Below are 22575 nucleotides of genomic sequence, written 5' to 3'. Positions count from 1 at the left end.
ATTGGCTTCTCCAAATTATGAAAAATGAGCACAGCTACCAAATGGTTCATTTAGTGACTTTGTCTTCAACTTATTATTATTATTATTATTATTATTATTATTATTATTATTATTATTATTATTATTATTATTATTGTTGTTATTTAGAAAAGGAAGCGGAATTGGGGGCAGGTGCTGTGGATAAGAAGTGATGGGCGGCGTTTGCCAGCTGGCTACTAATTTGCCAGTTTATCCCGAGGTGAATGTGACGTATTGGGCCGCACCACGCGAGAAAACACAACATGCATCAAGTTTTAACTACTCTGCCAGTGTAAAGTATGAGGAGACAGTCATATAGGTGGGTGCCAGGCTGTGACGGATGGGTTCCCCGATCAACAAATCACACTTGCCCCTGCGCAGTCACACAAAACACCGCATCAGAGCAGGAGGGCTGTATTGATCTGCTATGCTGCAAGTAAAACAGAGTTGTATTTTCTGTCATAATCATGTCTGGTCGGCAGCTTTTTTTTTTAAAAGCAGCTTTTTCGTGTTCATTCTAATGACTAAAAACCTTCAGGGTAAGACCATTGCATCCAATAATTCTAATCTTGGCTCTCTTCTATGTGGACCCAAACGAGTGCAGGTACTGCCTCAGTGCCATTTAGCTGTCCAGAAATAGCATCTCCACATTTAATGGAGCTAAACCCTCTTAATATTTGATCATTTGCATGTATAGCAGCCGTTTCCTGGCGGAAGGCCAAGACAGGGGGCCGAGACAAAGGCCAGAGAGGAAACTTAAGGAAGCAGTAGTGAGTTAGTCGGTGTGAGAGAGGAGGATGCAGAGGGTGGGGTCGGATGGAGGTAGATGACTGGCCGTGATGACCCCTGAAGGGAACAGCCCAAAGGGAGGAGAAGATGCACTTTCCTGTCACTTTTTATCTGATGTGAAAAATTCTGCTGACTCCCTGCACGAACCCGGCGTGAACCCTGCACAGCAACTCTGAAATGCTACTTATCCATCTTGTCAAACTCCGGCAAACACTGTTTAATATCCATCATCCTTTACTTTAAGGGTCATGAAAACTTTTGGAAAAAAAAAAAAACCTTCAACTTTTCATAGAAAATATATAAATCTATAGATATGTATGTACTGTATGCATGTATAGATATGTATATAGGTATTATGTACAGTATGTATATACAATACACGCATATACATATATATATATACATATATGATATAGATGTATAGATATACATACCTTTGGATTTATATATATATATACACAGACAAGCATGAATCACAGATGGGAGAAGGCTCCCATCATTTTAAATGTGCCATTATATTATGATATATTATTGTGTTATTAGATATATATTACTGTTGAGCTTCAAAATGTGACAAGCACGTGATGTGCAAAGTGTTCGGAGCTTTTGTTCTCTTATGAAATCTAGATGGAGATTTACAGTCTAAATCAAATGGTACAACATCACACATTGATTAAAAAGCAAGGCAAGCACAGTCATGTTGTTTTTGGATTTCACATCCCCCTTATGAAAGGTGATGTTGATATTTCCGAGACGAAGAACCAACCAACCTGCGGAGCCAGCAGCGCTTGGCCGAGGCTCTGTGGTCGTGATGTAGGCGGGCAGCGCCTTCGACGGAGGCGGCTTGTCCTCTGAGCAAGAGCAATTATGATAACCATGGAAGCGGAAAAGGCTGCAGCCAGAAGAGCAGCGAGACAGCTTCTTTTATCCAGCAGGATGCCTGTTTGAATCACAGCTCCTTCCTCTACAGAAGCCACTCTGGCCTAATGTAGATGGGCTTTCAAAGGGCGTCTGAGGGCTTTTGGAAAGGCTCCCGTGGGGCTCCGCTCTGCTGTCTCACCCCCACTCCGCCGGAAACGTCACTGGCTTCTTTCGCCTTTCCCCCCCCCTCCTCATCAAAGGCGGACAGACAGGTGAGCCGTTTCAATGCACCATCGGAGAAACTGAAGCATTGTGGAGGCTCCGACAGACAGGAAGCTCCATTAGCGTCACAGACGTCTGTTCGTGACCCTTGAAGCTTCAGGTCCCAAAAAAAAAAAAAAAAAATCATCTCAAGTGTTATTGACCAAAACAGTCGGTGTGTGTGTGTGTCTGTGTGTGTGTGTGGGGGGGGTTCTTCTGTCCTACCAAGGTCTTTGCACACTTGATTGTGACATTGAATGGGAGGAGCCTGTGGCAACATTTCATTAACACCTCAGATGAAGATAAACGGAGCGATTTGGAGAATTTTCCAACAGTTCTCTACTCAGTACCTGAGCAAGAGACTGTGATGCAGAGCTGAGGTATTACTCACTTTAAAGCTCCCACATTGTGCAGAAGCCACCTCCGATATGTTTCTCCAACAGTAACATGTGCCTCCGGTGTGTCGGTGAACTCCTCGAGGTCAAAGGAAAGTCCATCTTTGACGTCCCTTCTTGCTCTACGCTTCAGAAATCGTGGGCCACAACGCCTTTGGGAATGAGTCCTCTGTGATGACACAGAGGCAATGATGTCTTGTCTATTGGACTTTCAAATGATGATGAAATGATGATGATGATTTTTTTTTTCAATGAGTTCCATTAGGACGCAACTAAATAACCTTTATTTCCTCGTCAAACATTTAAGGGTTTTAATCGGTGCAAAAGGATGCTGCTTGATTTTTTTTTGTCCTCATTTGTGATTGTTTAAAATTTTAACAATGGGCCGACACAAAGGGGGAAATTAGGGCATTTAATTTGATTAGAGATCCGTGTGTTTCTTTTGTGTCGTTTATGAGTGCTTTTAACTGCCAAACAGAAAATGAGTCTACGTAAAAAAAAATTGACACCGATGAGTGAAAAAAACAAACAAAAAACAAACCCATAAAACTTTGCACAGCTTTGCAGCAAACGTAAACAAGAGGCAGCCAGACAAGAAATGACCCTCATCTAGTTTCGTCTCCCAGACATATGCTGTGCCAATATGTGATCCAATTAAAATGTGTGATTCACAGAGCGCTGGATTTTAAATAATCTACCACATTTGAGCTCTTTTTAAAAGGAGAACTTAGATAAACACTAAAATCTTTCCTCATAATCTCTCGAGGAAGCAGACTTTACATCTTTGGGTTTTGTTGCTGCTGCTCATGAACAATGAGACCATTCTGAGCAATTAGCTTGTTTATTGAGCCAAGATGTTCCCGCTATGGGTGGAGGACTTGGTCAGGGAGAAGGGGAAAACCTGCCCCACACCCCATTAGGAGGATCAGAACTTTGAGAAGCTTTGTTGTCTCACTCTGGGGATCCTGTCCAGTCAGGACACAAAATTCAGAAACATCTAGAGTCTGATAGTTCTGTCAAAGCCTGTTGTTATTATTATTATTATTATTATTATTATTATTATTGGGTTGCATTGATCACACCTGTAGAGGACAACTGTAAAAAATAAAAAAAAATAAGCAGACGACCACTCACAACAATAGCGTCGGGCAGCGGACTTACTGCCAGCCTGCAGTCTTCCAATTAACCTCCACTACAACAAACCACAAACAATAACAAACGGTGCTCGTGGATCGATCGTGGATTACGTGTATAGTGAAAATGAACACAACGAAAGCGATTTGCAAACCTCCTGTTTTACTTTTTACTGATGTTCCTTTGGCTCGAAGGACTGAGACACTGAGGCAGGAAACCGAACCGAGGAAAGCGAACACGACTCCCAGTCAACCTTAACATTGAGCATTTAAGGCTTTGTGTTCTAAAACAACTCGAAGCAGAAGTTCAACTCCGTCATTTATCAACGCTGTCTCATCAACGAGCGATCATTCCCATAATCTTTCATACTGTTCTCCCTGATGCTAACGTTGTTAGCGAACTGCTACCTCTGTAGACACGGCGAACTTGAGGTGTTCTTCTCCTGCTTCTGCCTTCGGGGAATAAACTTGCGGCGCCACACCTGGTCTGGCATAGGTACTACACGTAAACGGGAAAATTTCTTGAAGACGGCTTCCTGTAAACGCGTTTTGTTTTTTTTGTTTTTCCTACCAAGAGCGTTTCCAAAAATTGTCAGTTTCAAAAAAATGCTGTCTCGGTGTAAACGGGGCCTTAGTTTTCACGCATTTTTTTTTTTTTTTTTTTTTTGGACACCAACCTGAATCAACAGTGAAACGTTTGGGTTGCCAGCTGCTATACGTTACCTTAAAATGTTCTGTCTAAAGCTTGATTGCACGATGAGAGTGCTACAGCGGTGCACCCACAGCAGATGGCCCATCATTCCAAATACATCTCTCTTGTCACTCAACATTTTCACATCCTGTACAGAAACTCTGCTGTGCTCTTCACTCTGTCTGTTCCAGGAATGACACATTCCACATGCTGGGGTGCCTGCCGTTCTACGCTTATGTGGCTCCGACACACCTACGCGCATCGTTCATCGTGTGGACAGTAGACAAATTAGCAAAACAAAAACATGGCTTTCGTGCACCGTTTTCACAAAACAGTCCCTGGGTTTCGCTCTACGCTCTACCTGCAAATATGACTGTGCCTTGACTATTTTGAGCAGTGCACTCTGTACCGGCTACTGGTGTGGGAAAAAGTGGTGCAGGAGCGCATGGCTGAATTAGTGCCGGTATGAATATTGGCCCGGGGCCGCAGCGAAAGAGAGACGTCGGAAAATTACCTTTCAGCTCACTCAACGCTGCGTCAGTGTTGTGTGGCGTTAGAACGAGCCATTAGAGGTCAATACAAGCGCCTTCAGCGCGAAAACACCGCGGCCAATGGAATGATTGTTCGCGCCGACCCGCAGTAATTAAAATGTGTCTGTAATGTTTTGCCGTCTGTCGCGCAAAAGTCTGAGTTTTGAGGGCAGCAAAGTCTGGAAAACTAGAGCGTAACTCAAATCAGCTTTGAACCCTTTGAGGCAAATTGTCTGTGAACGGAGCACAATGGTTGTGCGTGTGCGCGTGTGTGTGTGTGTGTGTCCTTGTTTCAATGACAAAACAGAAAAAAAAAAAGGCATCAAACAAGCACAAGGACAAGGAAATTGCTTAAAAGCCCGGCGGAGAGTTGGCGGAATAAGTGGTTTGAAACAGCTTTGTAGTCATTTTGTCACCTTTTTTAAATCTCACCACCCATGTTCCCAAATTTGTTTCTGTCAGTTAAGCTCTTTTGAATTCTATAAACACGCACCAAACTGGCAAACTCCATCAGAAGTAAAGCGTCGCCCTGGGCAGTGTGCATGCGCGCTAGCACAGCGGCTCGGTCACTCGCAGTTCTCTCAAATACTCTTGCCTCCAATGAATGTGCTTTTTAATCAGTCTTGATTTTCCATTAATTCCATAATCAGTCAGCGTCCATAACAGATAAGGAGGCAGACGGTACAAGAGAGGTTCACGCTGGATTTATAATGACGAGAGGACCTCAGAGGAACTGCCCCGAAAATACCAACTTCCTGATAAAAGCAGACTGATGAGCTCAACTCGGAAAACAAACATGCAGTCCTACAGTTTACTGGGACTTTACTGTCTGACCGTGAGCACGAGAGGTCATAGCATTAAATTAGAATGTTCACAAAATTTCCACCTGAGAAAATTCAGAAGGTTTTTTCAAAAGGAAAAAACAAACCAAAAACAGGAAGCAACTGGCATAGTGGCTTGTATTAATGGTGCATTTCATTACACCTCGGAACCAGGAGTCCATGACCTTCAGAGCTAATGCGCGGCTAATGTCGCTACACAACCGAAACAAAAAACAGTGGCTTCCGTGGAAAGAGTTCCTGCCATCCAGTGTGCCAGGTTAGCAGAAGCGTGTTTGCAGGGTCATCACTTTAATGAGTTAATACAAGGCTAATGTCATGATCAGATCTTTCCACAAGATGAACAGAAGCGCGTCAAAGAAACCGGCTGTGACGCAAACACGGAACGAGAGGCTTTCAGAGGCAAATGTCAAATGGCGTTAAGTCATCGGACATGAAAAGAAGGTCCTATCTTGTAGCTGACTGGGTCTGCATCAGAGGGGCGCCTATTACCTCGCCCTATGAATAAGCCTTGTCTCCATGGCATCGGCGCTCCACTTTAACGTTCGGAACGTCGGAAGCCCGGTGGCGTCTGCGAGAAGGAGGAGCTGACTGTGATTTAGCATCATTCGGTCTCCCCTCCTTCTGCTTTATTAGGAGGAGGAGAGGACCCTCCATCACTGCCGGCCCCGTCTCCTCCCCTCATCTCTCTCTGTCAGCAGGGGTTAATTTGCAGCTCCATTAACTAGCCACTGTCCTTTGGATGGGGGGGATGCAAAGAACTCAGTCTGGGTCTATGAAGACCTTTTATTCACTTAAATGGGACGTAATAAATAAATGGGATGTAAGGAGATGAATCAGCTCACAAACAACGTGTGTGGGGGGGAAATGCTAACGACGCTCGACTTGAAACATCTGCCTGCCTCCAGCCAGTTTCCGCTTGAGCTCGGTGCTAATTGAATGTTTCCCATAATTCGGGTGACACAGTTGACTGTGTTGCACACTGATCAAGCCAAAGAAATTTGCAGTGGGTAGGCGAAGCAGTGGTTAATTAAAAGAGAATTGCAGTTCCAAATTTCTGAGCGCCCAGGCAATTTGTGTGGGTTAAGCACATATAAAAAAATGAGAAAAAAAAAAAAGTCAAACTGAACACCGTTGATTATTATTATTAATCATTTCTTTTTTTTTTTTTTGGAGAGCAGCAACTCGCAGTCAAGACTTTTCTATTGCAGTTTGGCATGAAAAACCGCAAAAGAGAACAAAACATGTCCTAAAATCGGGGAAAAGGGTCATACTAAAGACTGTGGTTTATTTCGTGGGTGATAAAATGAGCAGTCTGGCTCATCGTTTGATCAGCCCGAAACATGCTGGAATGACTGTTGGATGACAGTTTAGCATGAAAAAGAGTGACAGAATACAATAGCTTAACAAGTCTGGAAATTAAAAAACAAACAAACAAACAATATACTATAATATGTTGTTTTTTCCCCCAATAAAAATATTAAGAGTCACAGATCAGGCTGAAACACGCATGGAAGATTGTTCTATGATGGTTTTAGCATGAAAAAGCAGGACAGAGAACAATAAGTCATATCTAAATACGTCCAAAAATCAGGAAAACAAAATCCATATCTTATACTGTCGTTTGTTTCAGGGTCCAAAAAAAATGAACAGTCCCAGATCAGTCAGAAACTCAATCAGTTGATTGTTATATGGAAGTCTACTATAAAACTGTATGATAGCGCACAAATTCCCAGCATGTCTGAATACTGTAAAAAAAGAAAAAAGAAAAAGAAAAAAAAAAGCCCAAGATCAGCCTGAAACACACAGAGAAGACTGTTCCGTGGTAGTAGAGCGTGAAACTGGATGAGAGTGCACAAAATCAACATACACATGCAGTGGTTAGCACTGCAAGTATCACACCAAAAAGGTTCACCAGAAGACAAAAGGCATTTCTGCAATATGTCTTTACAACTCAGCTACTTGTTCACGCCTTCACCCCGAGAAAGCTGGGACAGCCCCAAACTTGACCTTGAGTGCTGGAGAAGCGGTGGCAAAACACACACGTTGCTGAATTAGGCCACTAACTGCCCGACCCAAGCGCAAAAGTTCCCTCGGGCACTTGGTCAATATCTGCAAGCTTCCACTGAAAATATAAACACTGTGTGTCAAGAGCCAAGAGTGCGGAGAAAAGCCTCCAGCAATTAAGAGCTCCTGACCTGGACTGACCTGGAATGTTCTTGAACGGGGACCCTTGCACCTGTGGCACACTCCAGTGGCACCCCTGTTAAACTAAAGCTCTTATAGCTCCTCCGTCTGCTGCTTTAATCCCCAGAGGCTGCGCGGGAACCTCAATACAAAAGGCGAGACGGGACTGGAAACCAAGCGATCTCAAATTTGAATTTACAACAGGCCGCGCTCTGCCGCCCGCTCGACTCCTTTCATCGCATTTACGCGACAAATAAAACATCTGAGGCTCGCCTCTGACTGGCTTCGCCCCCCACCCCATCACTACGCTCAGGAGAAACGGCTGGCCCGTTAATCCCGCGCTGATAAATCATATCAAACACGGGCAATAAACAGAGGAGGACGGACGGCGGTGGAGGCGACCGAGTCTCGGTCCCAGCAGACCGTGAGAGGATTTTTTTTTCTGGCTGCGAGTTCAGATACCGAGTGATTCGCCCACCCTGCCGTCGTTGTTGTGACAGGAACACAGACGCAGACGTCTCTCTCTCTCTCTTTCTCTCTCTCTCTCTCTCTCTCTCTCTCTGTCTCTCTCTGTGCTGGACGCCTCCCGGGATGCTTTTTTGGCACTCGTCAAAAACAAGCAGCCGCTCCGTCTGCAAACACGGACGACGCAGAGAAAACATCAGCTGGCGCGGTTGCACAACTGCCATTGATTTTGCTCTCCGGCCAAACGCACCGGCGGGACGGTGGTGCTGACTGAACCGAAGGAGGCTATTTTCTATAAACATCAAATTATATTATACAGTATTATGTTGTATTCTTATATTCATTATTGTATTCAATTTCTATTTTCATTTTCAAAAAATGTGTTCAATTAAAAGATTTCAATAGAATTTAAACATTCAGCTTGTTTACAAAAGTCTGTTGGTAACAAGGCAGTTCGAACTATGTGAACCATGGACTTTTTTGAAACCCTATTTTTCAAGTTATGATTTACCACTACTGCCGAGCCACTGGCCTGTAGTGGTCATCGTTCATTTTTCTGAATGAAAGTTGGCAAAACACACGCACACACACACACACACACACACACACACACACACACACACACACACACAGGTAACAGTGCTAACCACTGCGGCACAGCGTCGCCGTCGCAAAGATAACTTTTTGCTACAAAATATGCTCAGACGTCCATTCGTGAGATACATTGAGGTCCAAAGAGAGGCAGTCGATTGATTCCAAGCCCTAAAAACATTTTTCCCACTTGTCCGTCTTCCTCAGTGTCACACAGGGAATGAAGTATGAATCTGAGGGATGTGAGCCACCTCGACCTCCTCTCGGGGGTTAGTTCACATGACACCTCACTCTATCACTATTATTATCTATTATTATTTATCTAACACTAACCCCGGTGGTTCAAAGAGGAGAAGCTCATTTTTGGACTCAACATGCAATTTATTTGTGGGTGAACTTTGCCCTCTCTGACTAAATCCCCAGCGGGACTGCGCTGCATTTGAAGCTACTTCGCTGTCTGTGTGTTGCCAATGAACTGTCAATCAAAAGAAGATTCAGACTATCCAATCACTCTGTCCATTGAAGCTCACCGTCAATGGGCTTCAATGGACAGACGCACTACAGAAACATGAGAAGAAAATCTGAACTAACAAGGACTTAGTTAAGATTCTGTTAAGATCCTAACTTAACAAGGAACTGAAAGAGTTGAGTTGCATTTCAAGGCATTTTTTAGACAATGAAATTTAAACACAACAGTACACGTTCGAGGGCTTCCCTTGCAGTCCAAGAGCAATCGCCCTTGACCAAGAGGTCCAGATGGGGCGCCGTTGGACCAAATGGGAAGGCCATGTGCGAAAGGGGGAATCGTCCGCATGCGATTGTGTTTAAGAGGCGCAGCCTCGGTTCTGACACCCAACCACACTTGAGTGGGGAAAAAAGAACCGGCAGATTTACGAGAGGGCTGAAGAATGGATGCTCGTCGAATGTTCAATCAGACTTTATGGCTCGTCTCCCCCTGTCCCGTCCTGACAGCGGCTGCCCCCTCCCCCACCTGCCCCGCACCCCACCGTTGATTTTCTGCACGGCGGCAGAACGCCGCCGCCGGGATGATTGAGCGCCGGCGTCTCGGCCGCTGGCACCTGCGGTGATCCACGGTGCACTCTGCCGGACACACCCTGACTACTTGGCTCATTTGGCCCATTCATCTCCCCAGGACTCGCCTGCTAAAATACTCCGCCGTCGCAAGGCGTTCATCGCAGAGACGCTTCTGACTCAAAGTATCTCAACTTGAATTTCCCTCTTCAGAGTTGCTATTCGTTAAATTTGAACATTGTTCAGTTTCAAATTCCGCTGCTGGTAAGTCTCCCGTTGACCTGATGACAGACCTGTCAAACCACAGGTTGCGTCCAAACACATGTGAGGGGCTTGCCAACTAGTGGGCGGGGCTACGATGGATAAAGATCCACGCACGTGCTCTTGTCTTGCATAGAAGAAGAGAATCAGCTGCTGTGTCTGTCTGTCTGAGGACAAGAGCTCGTGCATCTTCTCTGTATGGACACCACACTTTGTTGGGTTGATGTTTGGTTTCCTCCCACCTCATTTATCCTGACCACTTTGTGAGCGTTACAGCTGTCGGCCCCACACTTTCTGATAAAAGCAGCGAGGCAGAATTAATCTGAAGTGATGTTTTCGGCCCTCACAGTCTGATAGCAATAAGACAATTTGTGAAATGGTGTCACTAGCTGCGTTTCCATGACATTCTTTCGCAAGACAAAAGCGTTATTTCTGAAAATTCCTACAAAGTACAATTGCGATTTGCAGATGTTTCCATTGAATGGTGCGAAGCGCATGAGCCGTAATTCTTGTAAAATCTATCCACGCGAGAATTACGAGAATTCTCGAGGAGCCTGCGAGATTCGCGTATTACGTTAGCTTTTTTTTTGTTTGCTTTCAAGAATGGTTGTTAGATTTTTCTCTTTGATTACTTGTGAAAAAAAGATTCCGTCTCCTCCTCTGTCCAAACATAACGCGCTATTTTCACTTGAAGTGAACTGGTCGCATGACCCTGCACGTCACGTACAGGGTCATGCGACCGGTACATTTCACAAAAGCATTTGTGGCCAAATGCTTTTTGCGATATACCTCTATATCGATACGTCTGAAAAACCAGCTCATGAGAGCATAAAAACCTTTTTGCGATATTTTAGGTTTTTCGAAGTTTAGGCGTTTCCATTACCAGTTTTTTATTGTGATATTTAGCTTTTTGAGGAATCCTAGGGGCAATGGAAACGCAGCTACTTTCTGCTATACAGGTTATAATTGAACTTATTCTGTACTTGGAAATAATTGGTTATAGTTGTAAAAAAAAAATACCCCCACCTCATCCCCACAGTGATGACAAACAGATGCCATTCGTCGTGCTTCTGTGTTGGCATCAAGGTTTATTATCTTTTTGCAATGTACAATATACAAAAATATAAGGTACCAAAAAATTCACAGTGTCTAAAAGGCAGTGATTACAGTCTACATGACAGGTCTAACAGCACACCTGGTTAAGTTGCATAGAAGGGCACAGAGCCTCACATCGCAGGAAACAGAGCTCGAAACGGACCAATCAGACGACGTCGACGACAACAGGATGGAGACAACGCCACGTCGAATCACCGTGAGACGTGAACGCTTGACACTCTGATCAAAAAATCAGTGCTACACACAGAGACACGCACTCGTTTGCGCCCGTCTGGACGGGCAACGGTCACGGCTTGGTCACATTGTGGAGCTCCGCCCCCCCCGAACAAACCTCTCGGTTGGTGTGTACTGTTGGAACTTTTTTCTTTTTACTTTTTTAAACAACTATAAGGCTTCTCTTTTTCTTTTAAAACAAACAGTGTTAGCTATACAATGTACAGGTACATTTACAAGGTCCTCCGCAGGGTCATTAAATGGGCCGCGAAAGGCTGCTGCTCCTATATACAGATAGAGCTCTCAACTCGTGCATGTACAGTAGCTGAACCGGAGGAGGGGGAAGGAAAAAGACTCATCAGTCAGGCAATATTCATAAAATATAGCTGTGGAAATGCCCTTTAAAAACCAAGCTCCGACTATAAATAGTGTCCGTTCCAACTGAACCCAACGTGAGAATGCTGTATTTTACAATGCTTAAAGTCCTGGTACATGACATATAGAAAAAGAAAATCTGTAGAGGTGGCAACATACACACACAGACACACGCACGCGCACACACACACAAAGAAAATGTACAGACCTTCTCATATATATGTATGAAAGCATTTACATCGTACAAATTTCAGAAATGTTCCATAATGTTGTTCATTCAGTCATTCAGGCACGCACACTGGTTTGGTTCCTCACACAGGCAAATCTCTAGGCAAGCATCATTTAGGTTCCTTTTTTGTTGTCAAGCAGGTTCTCGCAGCTTTTCTGACAGACGTTCTTTGCAAAAACAAAACAAAACAACAACACACAATCAAACAACAAACAAACAAAACCCAATAACGACATCCATTTTTATGGTTTTATGTGTTTTTTTTGTTACCATCCCCTGTTTGGGAAGCAATTGTTAAAAAAAAATTTATGAAAACAAAGAAAAGTGTGAAATTTAAGACACAAAAACGAACTATATTACTTAATAAAATATTTCCTCCTATGCTACGGCTTGTCTGAGGGTACAACATATACCATATGTATATATATATATATATATATATATATATATATATGTATATATATATATGTATATATGTACATACAGTATATATGTATATGTATACATATATATGTATGTATACATATACATTGATATATATATGTATACACACACACACATTTATATACATATATATAAACTTTGAAAAAAAAAAAAAGCCGACAGTTCTACTAGCTTATTCTATCATTAAAAAAAAAAAAAACCAACAACACCCACATCCAGTTTGTTCAGCACACTGGCCATATTTGATATGGCCATCGAGCTATTTTTTTTTTTAGTTGTACAATCAAAGCATTTTCATTGGCGGATCAATTGGACAATCAATCGATTCCCTTTTCAGAAGTCTTTATTGTTCCCGGTGAGAAAAACAAACAAACAAACATGGAGAAAGTCTGACGTGGGTGGGAAAAAAAGAAGAAAGAAGCAAAACTTGAGTGTGTCCTTGCCCTCGGTTCCGTACAGGCACTGCAAGGCATTCCCGAAGCTCTATGTACAGCTCAGAACGCTCCGTGAGCGCGTGACGCCAGGTATCAGCGGGAATATTTCTCCCCCCTTTGACTCCGAAGTTTGCACCCGTCTCCAAAAAAAACAAAACGAGCCGCCATTATTCCTCCGGTCGACTTAATTGGCTTTAATTGCTGCCCCCCCCCCAGTCCCGCCGCTGTGAAGCCGCCTTGACGTGTGTCGCCATTAGTGTTCCATTCGCTGCCGTTTCCCCCCCTCCCCCGACGGATGCGGAGTTCATTACAGGCTGAGAGCGTTGGTGCCGTTAGTGACAGAGAAGGCGTGAAATGGCGACTCGGATCAAGAGAAATGCAACATATATATATATATATATATATATATTGATATATATAGATTTTTTGATAATTAGGTTCCGTCTGGTGCTCCGGTCACGACGAGAGGGTCCGCAGTTTGAAAAAAAAAAAAAAAAGAAGAAAAAAAAAAAGATCCGTCCTGCTGAACTTTTCCACAAGAAGCTCTGAGTTGACACTGCCACATCCCTCCTGAAAAAAAGTCCAACCCAAACACGGCGGGTGGAAAGTTCCAGTAATGCCCTTAGAGACACAAACCCCAGCCAGGCGGAAAAAGTGGGTCCAGTTATGTCACTCATCTCTCGGCCAACGGTGGTGGTGGTGGTGGTGGTGGGAGGGGCCGGTAGCGGTGGGGGCGGAGCCGCTTGAGAAACGCGTCTCAGCTGTTGTTGGTGTGGTTGTAGGTCCTGCACGGCGACGGCGAGGAGTTGGGCTGGTAGTCGTACTTGCCGAGCGCCGCCGGGTAGTAGGTGGTGGTGTAGACGTTGGTCTGCTGCAGCGGCGCCTGGTAGAAGTTGGACCGCTCGTCGGGCAGCAGGTTGTTTTTGTTCAGCGTCTGAGGAGGGGAAACAATGGCACGGTGTCAAAGGAGGGTGGACGCATCGTCGCCGTCCCTCTTTTGTCCTCGGGGTGGATTGTGGATTGGATCTTTTCCGGTTCAGATTAAATTCTACGCAGATGACTGTATGACCTCTCGTGTCGGGCCAGTCAGAGGTGCCATAGCTGTTGAGTTGCAACTGTGGAGGAGAACCAATGCACCACAGAACCATATCTATGTGGAATGATGATGAAAATATGTCGTTTCCGGTTCAGATTAAATGCTACGCAGATGACTGTATGACCTCTCGTGTCGGCCAGTCAGAGGCGCCATAGTTGTCGAGTTGCAACTGTGGAGCAGAACCAATGAACCACAGAACCATATCTATCTGGTCTGATGATGAAAATTTGTCTTTTCTGGAATACAATGGTAGAAAAACACCATCTTGGTCGTGCTAGTAAGGTTTTGTTTAGCACTAATGTTGCCCTTGCTGCCTTTTATCTGCTGCTGCACAAACAAACATAAAATGCGACACTAAACAAAATGGACAGTAACGTTAAAGTGGGATTCATGAAACTCTTCAGGAAGTGTGTTTATTCATTCAGAGATTCGCGTGTCAGCCAATGAGATCTGAATCTCCGAGAAGACTCGTCCACCCGCGTAAAGGACTCAAAAGAACCCAAGCAGAGCCCAGCTTGGGATTTCGCTGAAGAGCATTTTGCCTTTTTTCGTGTTGCTTATTTGTTATGAATCCCAAAATGAGTGTCTGAATTGCGCCATTATCCAAAACAGGAACCGTTTACCCGTTAATTATATCAAAGGAAGCACGTTGTTGTTTTGCAATCAAACTCTTTTTATCTCAACAAGCTGTTTTACGAGATAATTTTCCTGCACTGAAAGACCTAGAAATTTACCTCCAGGACCCGATTACGCGCAGAAGGAGACTTGTTATGTATATTTATTTTTCTGCGGCCACCTTTTCCTTTTTCATTTGGCTGGTGAGTAAAATGGACAGTGCTTACAGGTAAAGAAAATGCCTCCGCTTGCCTCGAGGTCGAGGGCGGCGCGCTCCCACCGAATTCATCGGGCCAAACAATTTAACAAATGTAATTTATTCCCAGCCACGCATGCCCAATACATTGATATACGAGTCGGCGGGAATTCGCAGTGGCGCTCTTCAATAGGAATAGGTCCCGGGTTTTATTCTAATGCAATCACATATTCCCTGGTAAAAGCTGACCATAAGGTGAAACACTTTCCAGGGGAAGCATTAGACTAATGTAATTCATCTGAGCAGCTCTGGGGACAGAGGCAGCGGGATAATCAGGTTAGCGTCGGTGAAATACACGGCGCCGGGCATCATGAATTGGCCCGGCGGAGGAGGAGGAGAGTGGACCTGCTGGATAAACTGTGATGTAGCGCTGGCCCGGGGACGCCGAGCCTCCGCGTCGAGCCAAGTCCGGGCCCCCGCCGGTCGTTAAAGCTAATGAGTTCAGGCTCTCAGCGCTGCCGCGGCTGTCAACACGGCCAGTCCGCGCGGTGGCAGCCGACAACAAGTGTCGGAGGGGCCGACCTTCGGCGCCAAACACGCGGCTGCTCGGGCCGCGGTTCTAGGGAACACCGGTAGAGTCACAGTGATGTGTGTCACACGAGTAAAGGAAAGCTCCGCCCAGTGGCTAACTTGAGATCTTCCAACGGTCGTTGATCAGAGGACAGTGAAAAAGTTCAAATCTTCATTTTCTTCTTCAAATAATACAAAATAAAATTTAGATTGCTGTACACATACATTTCTAACGCAATCCTTTTATTTCTATTCTGGTTTCATTTTCTTTCTTCACTTCTTGCTGCCGAGCCGACTCAAAATCTTCTTTTTATATCTACGTGTCATTGGCCATTCTTGACTGTGTTTGACTCGACTGTGTAGGTTTCGTAAAGCGACAGAAACAAGGACCTTCTCGTTAGACTGCAGGTCTAGAATTATGATCCTGTTTGCAAGTATGCATTGTTCTTTTTCTATATGCCTTTGTCATTTGTCTTTCACTGGAACTCTGCCGCTGTTCGTCACAGCTGGTCTTTTGCACTTTAGGGTAACGCACAAATTTGTCAGACAGCCACACAAAATATTAATGCCCAGTTTCTCACAGCCCGGCCCTGCAGCAGTCGGTATTAAAGTTTAAAAGCATAAACTGCACTCGGACTAAGTGGAAAGTGTGAAACTTGTCTTGTCTTCCAATTCCGTTAGCCATGTCACCGAGGGACGAGCTGAAGAATGTTCTCGCAGCCCTCCATCATTTTTTAATCTGAGCCGGTCAGGGGAGCAGAGAGACGGAGGAAACGTCCAACTCTCGAGAGGTAAGACGGATGCAGGGGCAGATTCTGTAGGACGTTGCGAAACCAACCCGCAGCCGAATCAGGAATATCTTTTCAAAAAAAGTTTGACTTCCTGAGAGCAGCAACAGGTTTTCATCACGCCACACCTGCAGGACCGGCCGGCCGCTTCCAGGTCCAATTTGACAAATGGCTGTGCCTTTGTGAGGCTGAGCCGCTAGTGTGGCGGCTCCTGAATTATTCCTTATGCTTTGGAGAGCTAATGGGCCATCGAGCCTGGCTGAGGTTTGGCGTGTGAAGCCTATAGGTCCTGTAAAGAGAGCGGCGGGGAGTAAAAGTGAAGGGTGATCCGTCTTCGGAGGCCCGCGCTCCATTGAGATAAATGCAAGAATGAACGTGTTCAATAAAACATGAATCCCAATCACGGCCGCGCAAATCTCCAACACTCACTTTGTGCACGCGAGTGACAGTTACGTGGAGTAAATAGTCCTAATATTAGCATTTTTATGATTTTTATCTGGGTGACTGCTGCTCTCTCTCTCTCTCTCTCACTCTCTTTCTCACTCTCTCTCACGCACACCTTGAATTCCATGGGGGTGTACTTCTCGTTCTTTGGCGTGGTGTTGCCCTTGTAGTTGAGGTGGTTGGGGGTGGTGGGGTGAATGATGGCCGACTCCTGCGAGGGCTTGTGGACGCGCTGGCAGTAGACGTAGATCAGGAAGGACAGCAGCCCCGCCCCCAGGAAGCAGGACACGCCCGTCGCAATCAAGTGGATGGAGGTGAACGCTGGGAGAAAAAAAAAAGAGGGTGACGGGTGTGATTAAAGCCCGAGCATTTGGAAATAAATGAATAATTAAGTATCAAGTAATCTCCAAAGTCTTGGCTTTGCATATGAACCTCCCCCGCAAAGCAGAACTTGCACACTGCACATATAAGCAGCATTGCATTGCAGGGAGAAAAGTCAAAGTACTCTGTATTCCCCCCCCTGCAGATCAGAATGTGAAACACTGGCCGCTGGTGACCTTGGATTGTGTCTGAAACCACAGCAAACCAGTTGGCTGAGCTTTCTACCAGTATAAACAGAGCAAAACCAGTGGACAGTGACAGCAGCAGCAGAGCCCAGCCTGGCACGTTAAAGGTCCCATTATAGATAAAGTCCATCCAGATCTTTATTCAATTCAATTCAATTCAATCCAATTCAAGTCATTCTATAACATACCCCCACTGGTAAATGCTGGTGAATCATGTGTAAGGTCCACAAGATCATCAGAGGGTGGAACCAACACCGAGCTCGGGCTGTGGTCACTTACCTGAAAGAGGTATCAGTGCCCTTCATGACATCACAAAGTGCAGATTCTCAGAGCAGTAAAGGATCTTTTTTTTCCCTTTCAAATTTCTGGTCAGTTCAGTGCCGGTGTACAGACACAAAATACTTTAATTGTTAGGAAACATTGGTGAAGTGAATTTTGTCCAAACAGAGCTTTGGAGGTTTGTATTTTTCCAGGAAAAGATGAAGATTTTGTGAAGGAGCTGGCATTATTGTTTTTTGGCCAATGGAGGAGAACTCCCTTCCAAGAGACACTTACTTGAGAGACAATTCTGGACACTTGAAAACTGCGGCAGGTGAACGACTAATTGGCTTGAATAGCTGCCATCTTTGTGTCTGGTGCTTGTGTTTGCTCAAGGCTGGCTGCTATGAGCCTCCTGTCGCCCCCCCCTCCCCACCCCACCCTCTTTATTCTTCAGCGAAACAACTTGAACGACTTTGACTTGAAGGCTGCTCCGCTTTACATCTGCAAACCATTCCCCTCTCTCCCCAATTTCATCCTCGCAACTCTTTTCTGTCGAGGGAGGAATTCCGGCATTCGACGTCGGCAGCAAGAGGTTGAAAAAAAAAAAAAAGGTTTTTGGTTTTGAAGTGCGGCCTCGCGTTCTTTCCGTCTCATTCCTACTATTTAATGTTTTGCGCGGACCGAGAATCGACATGAGACACATGGGATGCAGATGCAGGGTATGACGGGCGAGGTAGAACTGGGCAAGGCGCACGGAGACAAAGTGAGGCCAGCTGTTCATCCACTTACCTCCACACTGTTTGTCCTTATCAAAACCAGATGCGGGGAGAATGACTGCAGAGAGGAGAGGAACACAGGGTCAGACAAACACAGGCATGCACACGCACACACACAAACACACAAACACGGGCACACACCCTCCCGGGAGGAGCAGCCGTCATCACACAACATCCACTGACTGAAACATCAGGGGAGGTGACACATGCATAAACAAAACCAGTGAATGGAAATTGAAATGACATTTAAGAAGTTGCAGAAACGTTGCGTAAGAGTTTTTTTTTTATTAAATTTTTTTACAATAACTACAGAAGCTCGCTCTGTTCCAGCTACATGTCTGCAGCTGGAAACCTGCCATCAAAGTGCAAAGATACAGTTTGTGCAAACTCTGGAGACCTCAGCACGAACAGAGCCGTGAGGCATGTTTACATCAATGCAAACAACATGCGGACACTCACACAAACCAGTCTGATGTATTTGCACTGAAAGCATTTAAGTCACTCTGCATAATGACGACATTAAGATGAGTTTTTTTTGTTGTTGTTATTTTGCTTTCGTGCGTTTCCCCACGACTCAACGGTTTTCACGGACTGTATGCTAACAGTAACATTAGGCTCCGTTGTTATTCGCCTCGTTGTTTTTGTGCTCTTTCCACATATGTCACAGGCGCCTGTAATGGAGATGTTTCGCCGCATTAAACAACTCTGTTTGGCTCCGCAGCAGTGGATTTATCATCCAGTGTGGTTTTTGTTTTTGGCACACAAGACGTGAAGTGCTTCAGAAATTTATTAGAACATCTGTTCCAAAAAAAAAAAAAAAAAAACATGAACATTTTAGAAATCTTTCAAAAGCTTATTCAAAACTGAAAATGCTTTGGTTCTTTTTTTTTTGGGGGGCATCTAACAAAGTGAAACAACCAAACAGTCCTGTGATGTCACTCTTTTACACAAGATTTTGAATCGGCTCGCCGAGCATCTCTGAGAAGCCTGAAAATAGCCCAGCGTAAAAAATCCAAGCACTCAAACCAATTTTTCCGTTCAGGAACTCAAGTTGACTGATGACAATAATTTCTCCCCCTAATCAAGAGATATTGCAGTAATCTATGAAATAGTAATAGGTGCAGTTATGTAATGTTCGGAGGGGGTCAGAAATGAGGACACGTAACGGCGGTGAGGCGATGAGAAGTCTGCGCTGGTAAAAATCTGGGTGGACGCCACTTCTCTGAAAAATCAGGACAAATGCCCAAATATGAGGACACATACTTTCTGTTTCGCGAGAGAAAGACGGTGTGGGCGAAATCTGGATGGATAGTCGTCCAAGTCAATACAGTGTCTTGCAGTTGGCCAGCTTTGAGCAAGTTGGCAGGTTGTTGTTGCAGTGAGCCAGTGCAATCAGCAGGAATGCACTGATAGCAGAGAGAGTCCCACAGCATGACAATACTATGGCGACGAGTTCACAACATGAGTATCAAGGCATTGCTAAAACTAACAAAGGCAAATAAAGACTTTGGGACAAATTCAAAAGTCTATTAAAACAATGACTCAACTTTAAATGCTCCAAAATGTTCTGAATGTTCCTGAATGTGCAATAATGAGCTGAGATGGAGAGGATGATGAGCAACTGTAGTTTCTACTTCAGTCACCTTTGCTTTAGTATAAAAATCTCTTCTCATTTATTTTGCTAACATCACTGTGCGGGATATCATCAATGCACTTTTGACAGCACGATGCTGCAGAAGCGGCGACACCTCTGGCTGCAAATGTGGCCAAGTGGCGCAACTACTAACCTTACAAAGCTCAATTTGGTGGTTGATCCTAACATAGCAGATACCTACAAATCAAACTGAGCCATGATTAGCGAATCTTAGCAAAGTCCCGTAAAAATCTGGTTATTTCTACCTCATAAAAGGCATAAAAACTGTGAGGAGACACCAAGTTCATTCCCCACTTGTGTGGAATTTGAATGCAGTCTGGACATACTGATGGACAAGTCAAAGCCATAAACCCTCAGGCAAAACAAAAAGGATCTCTGAGATACTTTGTGTGAACTTCCCTGAGTGACAGAGATCCTTGACAGTGTGATTCTAAAAAAAAAAAAACTGCGGGGAGGAGGTCAGGAGGCCTGACGTGTCCGTGAACAGACTTAATTGCAGTGCCACATCTCCTGATTATTTTCTCGCCCTAATTTTCTGCCTCCCCTCTGCCACTGACCTTAACGAATCCATCCACGGCCTCTGTAGCACAAAATATGCAACAGAATTTAGCTGTTATTTGCTGTCGTGACGACCCATTAATATTAATGGCCTTTATTAGAGCGTCTTCAGGGATTCTGGAGGCCAGCGCTGCCAAAAAACTGTTTCAGGAGGTTCATCGCTCATGTGACGAGGTGCACCGCGGGTCAAATACGCACTTGCTGGATACACATGGGTGTAGTTATGGTTCATTAGCACATGCCGATGCACACAAGCATGACGTTGGGCAGGCGCGCACACACCGATGACAAATGTTTGCGTGTGTTTGTGAGCGGGGGCGTCGTCGTGGATCAGACACACTTCACAACAGCAGACCAGTCGCGACCCAAAAAGCGCTGGCGAGCTTCTTTGACATCTGGATGGATGGAGCTGACTAATATTCCAAGTGGAGGAGGAGCGCCTGAACACATCATCGCCGTGGCCTCTAATTTAGTCTATGTTCGGAGTCTTTTGTTGCTCAGCCTTGGCCTTTACTTTTGGACTCGCAAAACAGGGCTGTAAAGCAAAGTAGAAGTCGTTTCTAGTGGAATTTGGGTTTATTTGAGTGTAATGGTTCATGATGGACATATATTTTTTTTAATGACAGGGAGACAAAAAGATGCTTCAACGGTTTCCGGGTCCATGCCGCTTGTTGCTACTTCCGCTAGCTGATAGATAGATAGATAGATAGATAGATAGATAGATAGGTAGATGGGTAAATAGCTAGATCTATCTAGCATTTTTTCTAGCTATCAAGCTAGCTAGATAGATCTATCTATCAAGCTAGCTAGATCTATCTATCTATCTATCTATCTATCTAAGTAGATAGACATACTTTGAAAATACAAATTTAAAGGAATTTATCAGGACATGCAGGTGACTTTTCCTCTTTGTCTCTTTGTCTCAGATTGAAATGTCTTGCTATTGTTGTCCCTTTCTTAGGCACATTTGAAAGCTGTACGCTTCATACTATCTTTAATATAGGCTGCCAAAGATCTGCACAAAGTTATGTCTAAAATTAGAAAATCCTTAGAAGAATCAAAATTGTAGTCCTCAAAGCTAGTTTTCACGTAAATCAACCCAGCCAAACCAAGGCGTGTGCATTGTATTTCAGGGTAATCGGGGCTTCTTTGTGGCAAAAAGACATCCCACTGAAGGGGAAACAACTCCAAAAATCCAACATGTGTGTCCAACAGCTGACCGACTCACCGGGTATTTCATTGCAGTCTCTGCGCTGAGTGCCGTTCCCCACACACGGCGTGTTACCCTGAGCACCACACACCCGACTCCTCATCTGCAAGCCTGAATCATCGCAGGCCGACCACAGCGACCAAGCCATCCAGCCACCTAAACGCAGAGAGAAAGAGCAATCAATGGGATTCCCGGACAAACAGCAACACCACATCAAAAGCTAGGAAAGGCGGCCAGAGAGCCGAAAACGCGCCCACCCAAGCCGTCGCCACCCAACCAGGCAACCAGACAGACCAGGAAAAAAAAAAAAACAGTGTTTGTGCTGTAAACAGGACTGCGAGACTGAAACCCTTGGAGAGTTTGTTTAGTGCATAGTCGAGATGTTTGTCCCTTGAGCCGTTTCCCCGCCGCAGCGGGCGGGCGGCCGGGCGTTTGACAAAAAAAAAAAAAGGCCTAAGAGGGGAACACAAAAGTCCCTCCACCGCCAGCCCCAAGCTTTGAACCACACGTGCACCCACTGCACTCTTCCGCCCGGCGTTCAAGAGCACTAGAGTGGACGGAGCCCTGGCTGCTGCCGCCGCGGTGAAAGGCCGATGAAAAAAGCCAGTGTGTTATTCAAGCGAGCTCTCGAGCGTGCAGCTTTTTGGCAGCGAGAAAAAGCGAGTCGATGTCCTCTGGACAGGCGTCTCTCTTTCTCTCTCTCTCTCTCTCTTTTTTACCTTCCCCATCAGCGCGGCGCTCGCCGACAGTCTGCTGCGTCGCCACCATCTGCTCCCATCTTGCCACGCAAACGTCTAGACGCACAGACACACACACACACACGAGCACAGAGGCACACACGCAAGCGCTCACGGGCCGAGCTCGAGCCAAAACATGTTTAATAACCATCCATCACCGCATCCTATTTTTTAATTGCTTCATCCATTCCCATTTATTTCTGTCACCTGGACAGCCTGCAAGATTGTGCTGGTGAGTCG

General features: G+C 45.0%; 1 protein-coding gene across 5 annotated transcripts in view; it reads right to left on the bottom strand.

Annotated features, from left to right (window-relative positions):
- Positions 1-11121: 11121 nt before the first annotated feature.
- Positions 11122-22575, bottom strand: part of sema5ba (sema domain, seven thrombospondin repeats (type 1 and type 1-like), transmembrane domain (TM) and short cytoplasmic domain, (semaphorin) 5Ba) — a 173808-nt gene continuing 162354 nt past the window's right edge. For 2 of the 5 annotated variants that reach the window (XM_076030996.1, XM_076031000.1), the window contains 5 exons: positions 22318-22392; positions 21617-21754; positions 18190-18234; positions 16689-16894; positions 11122-13798 (listed from right to left, as the gene is read on the bottom strand). In XM_076030996.1, the coding sequence (XP_075887111.1) occupies positions 13622-13798; positions 16689-16894; positions 18190-18234; positions 21617-21754; positions 22318-22392 (641 nt within the window). In that variant the 3' untranslated portion in view covers positions 11122-13621. The other 3 variants (XM_076030998.1, XM_076030999.1, XM_076030997.1) reach the window with 3 other exon arrangements.

This window comes from Nelusetta ayraudi, unplaced genomic scaffold, assembly GCF_046127955.1.
Source record: "Nelusetta ayraudi isolate G7.1 ecotype Tasmania unplaced genomic scaffold, CSIRO-AGI_Nayr_v1 ptg000031l, whole genome shotgun sequence".
NCBI lineage: Eukaryota > Metazoa > Chordata > Actinopteri > Tetraodontiformes > Monacanthidae > Nelusetta > Nelusetta ayraudi.
This window is presented reverse-complemented; position numbering and strand designations above follow the sequence as displayed.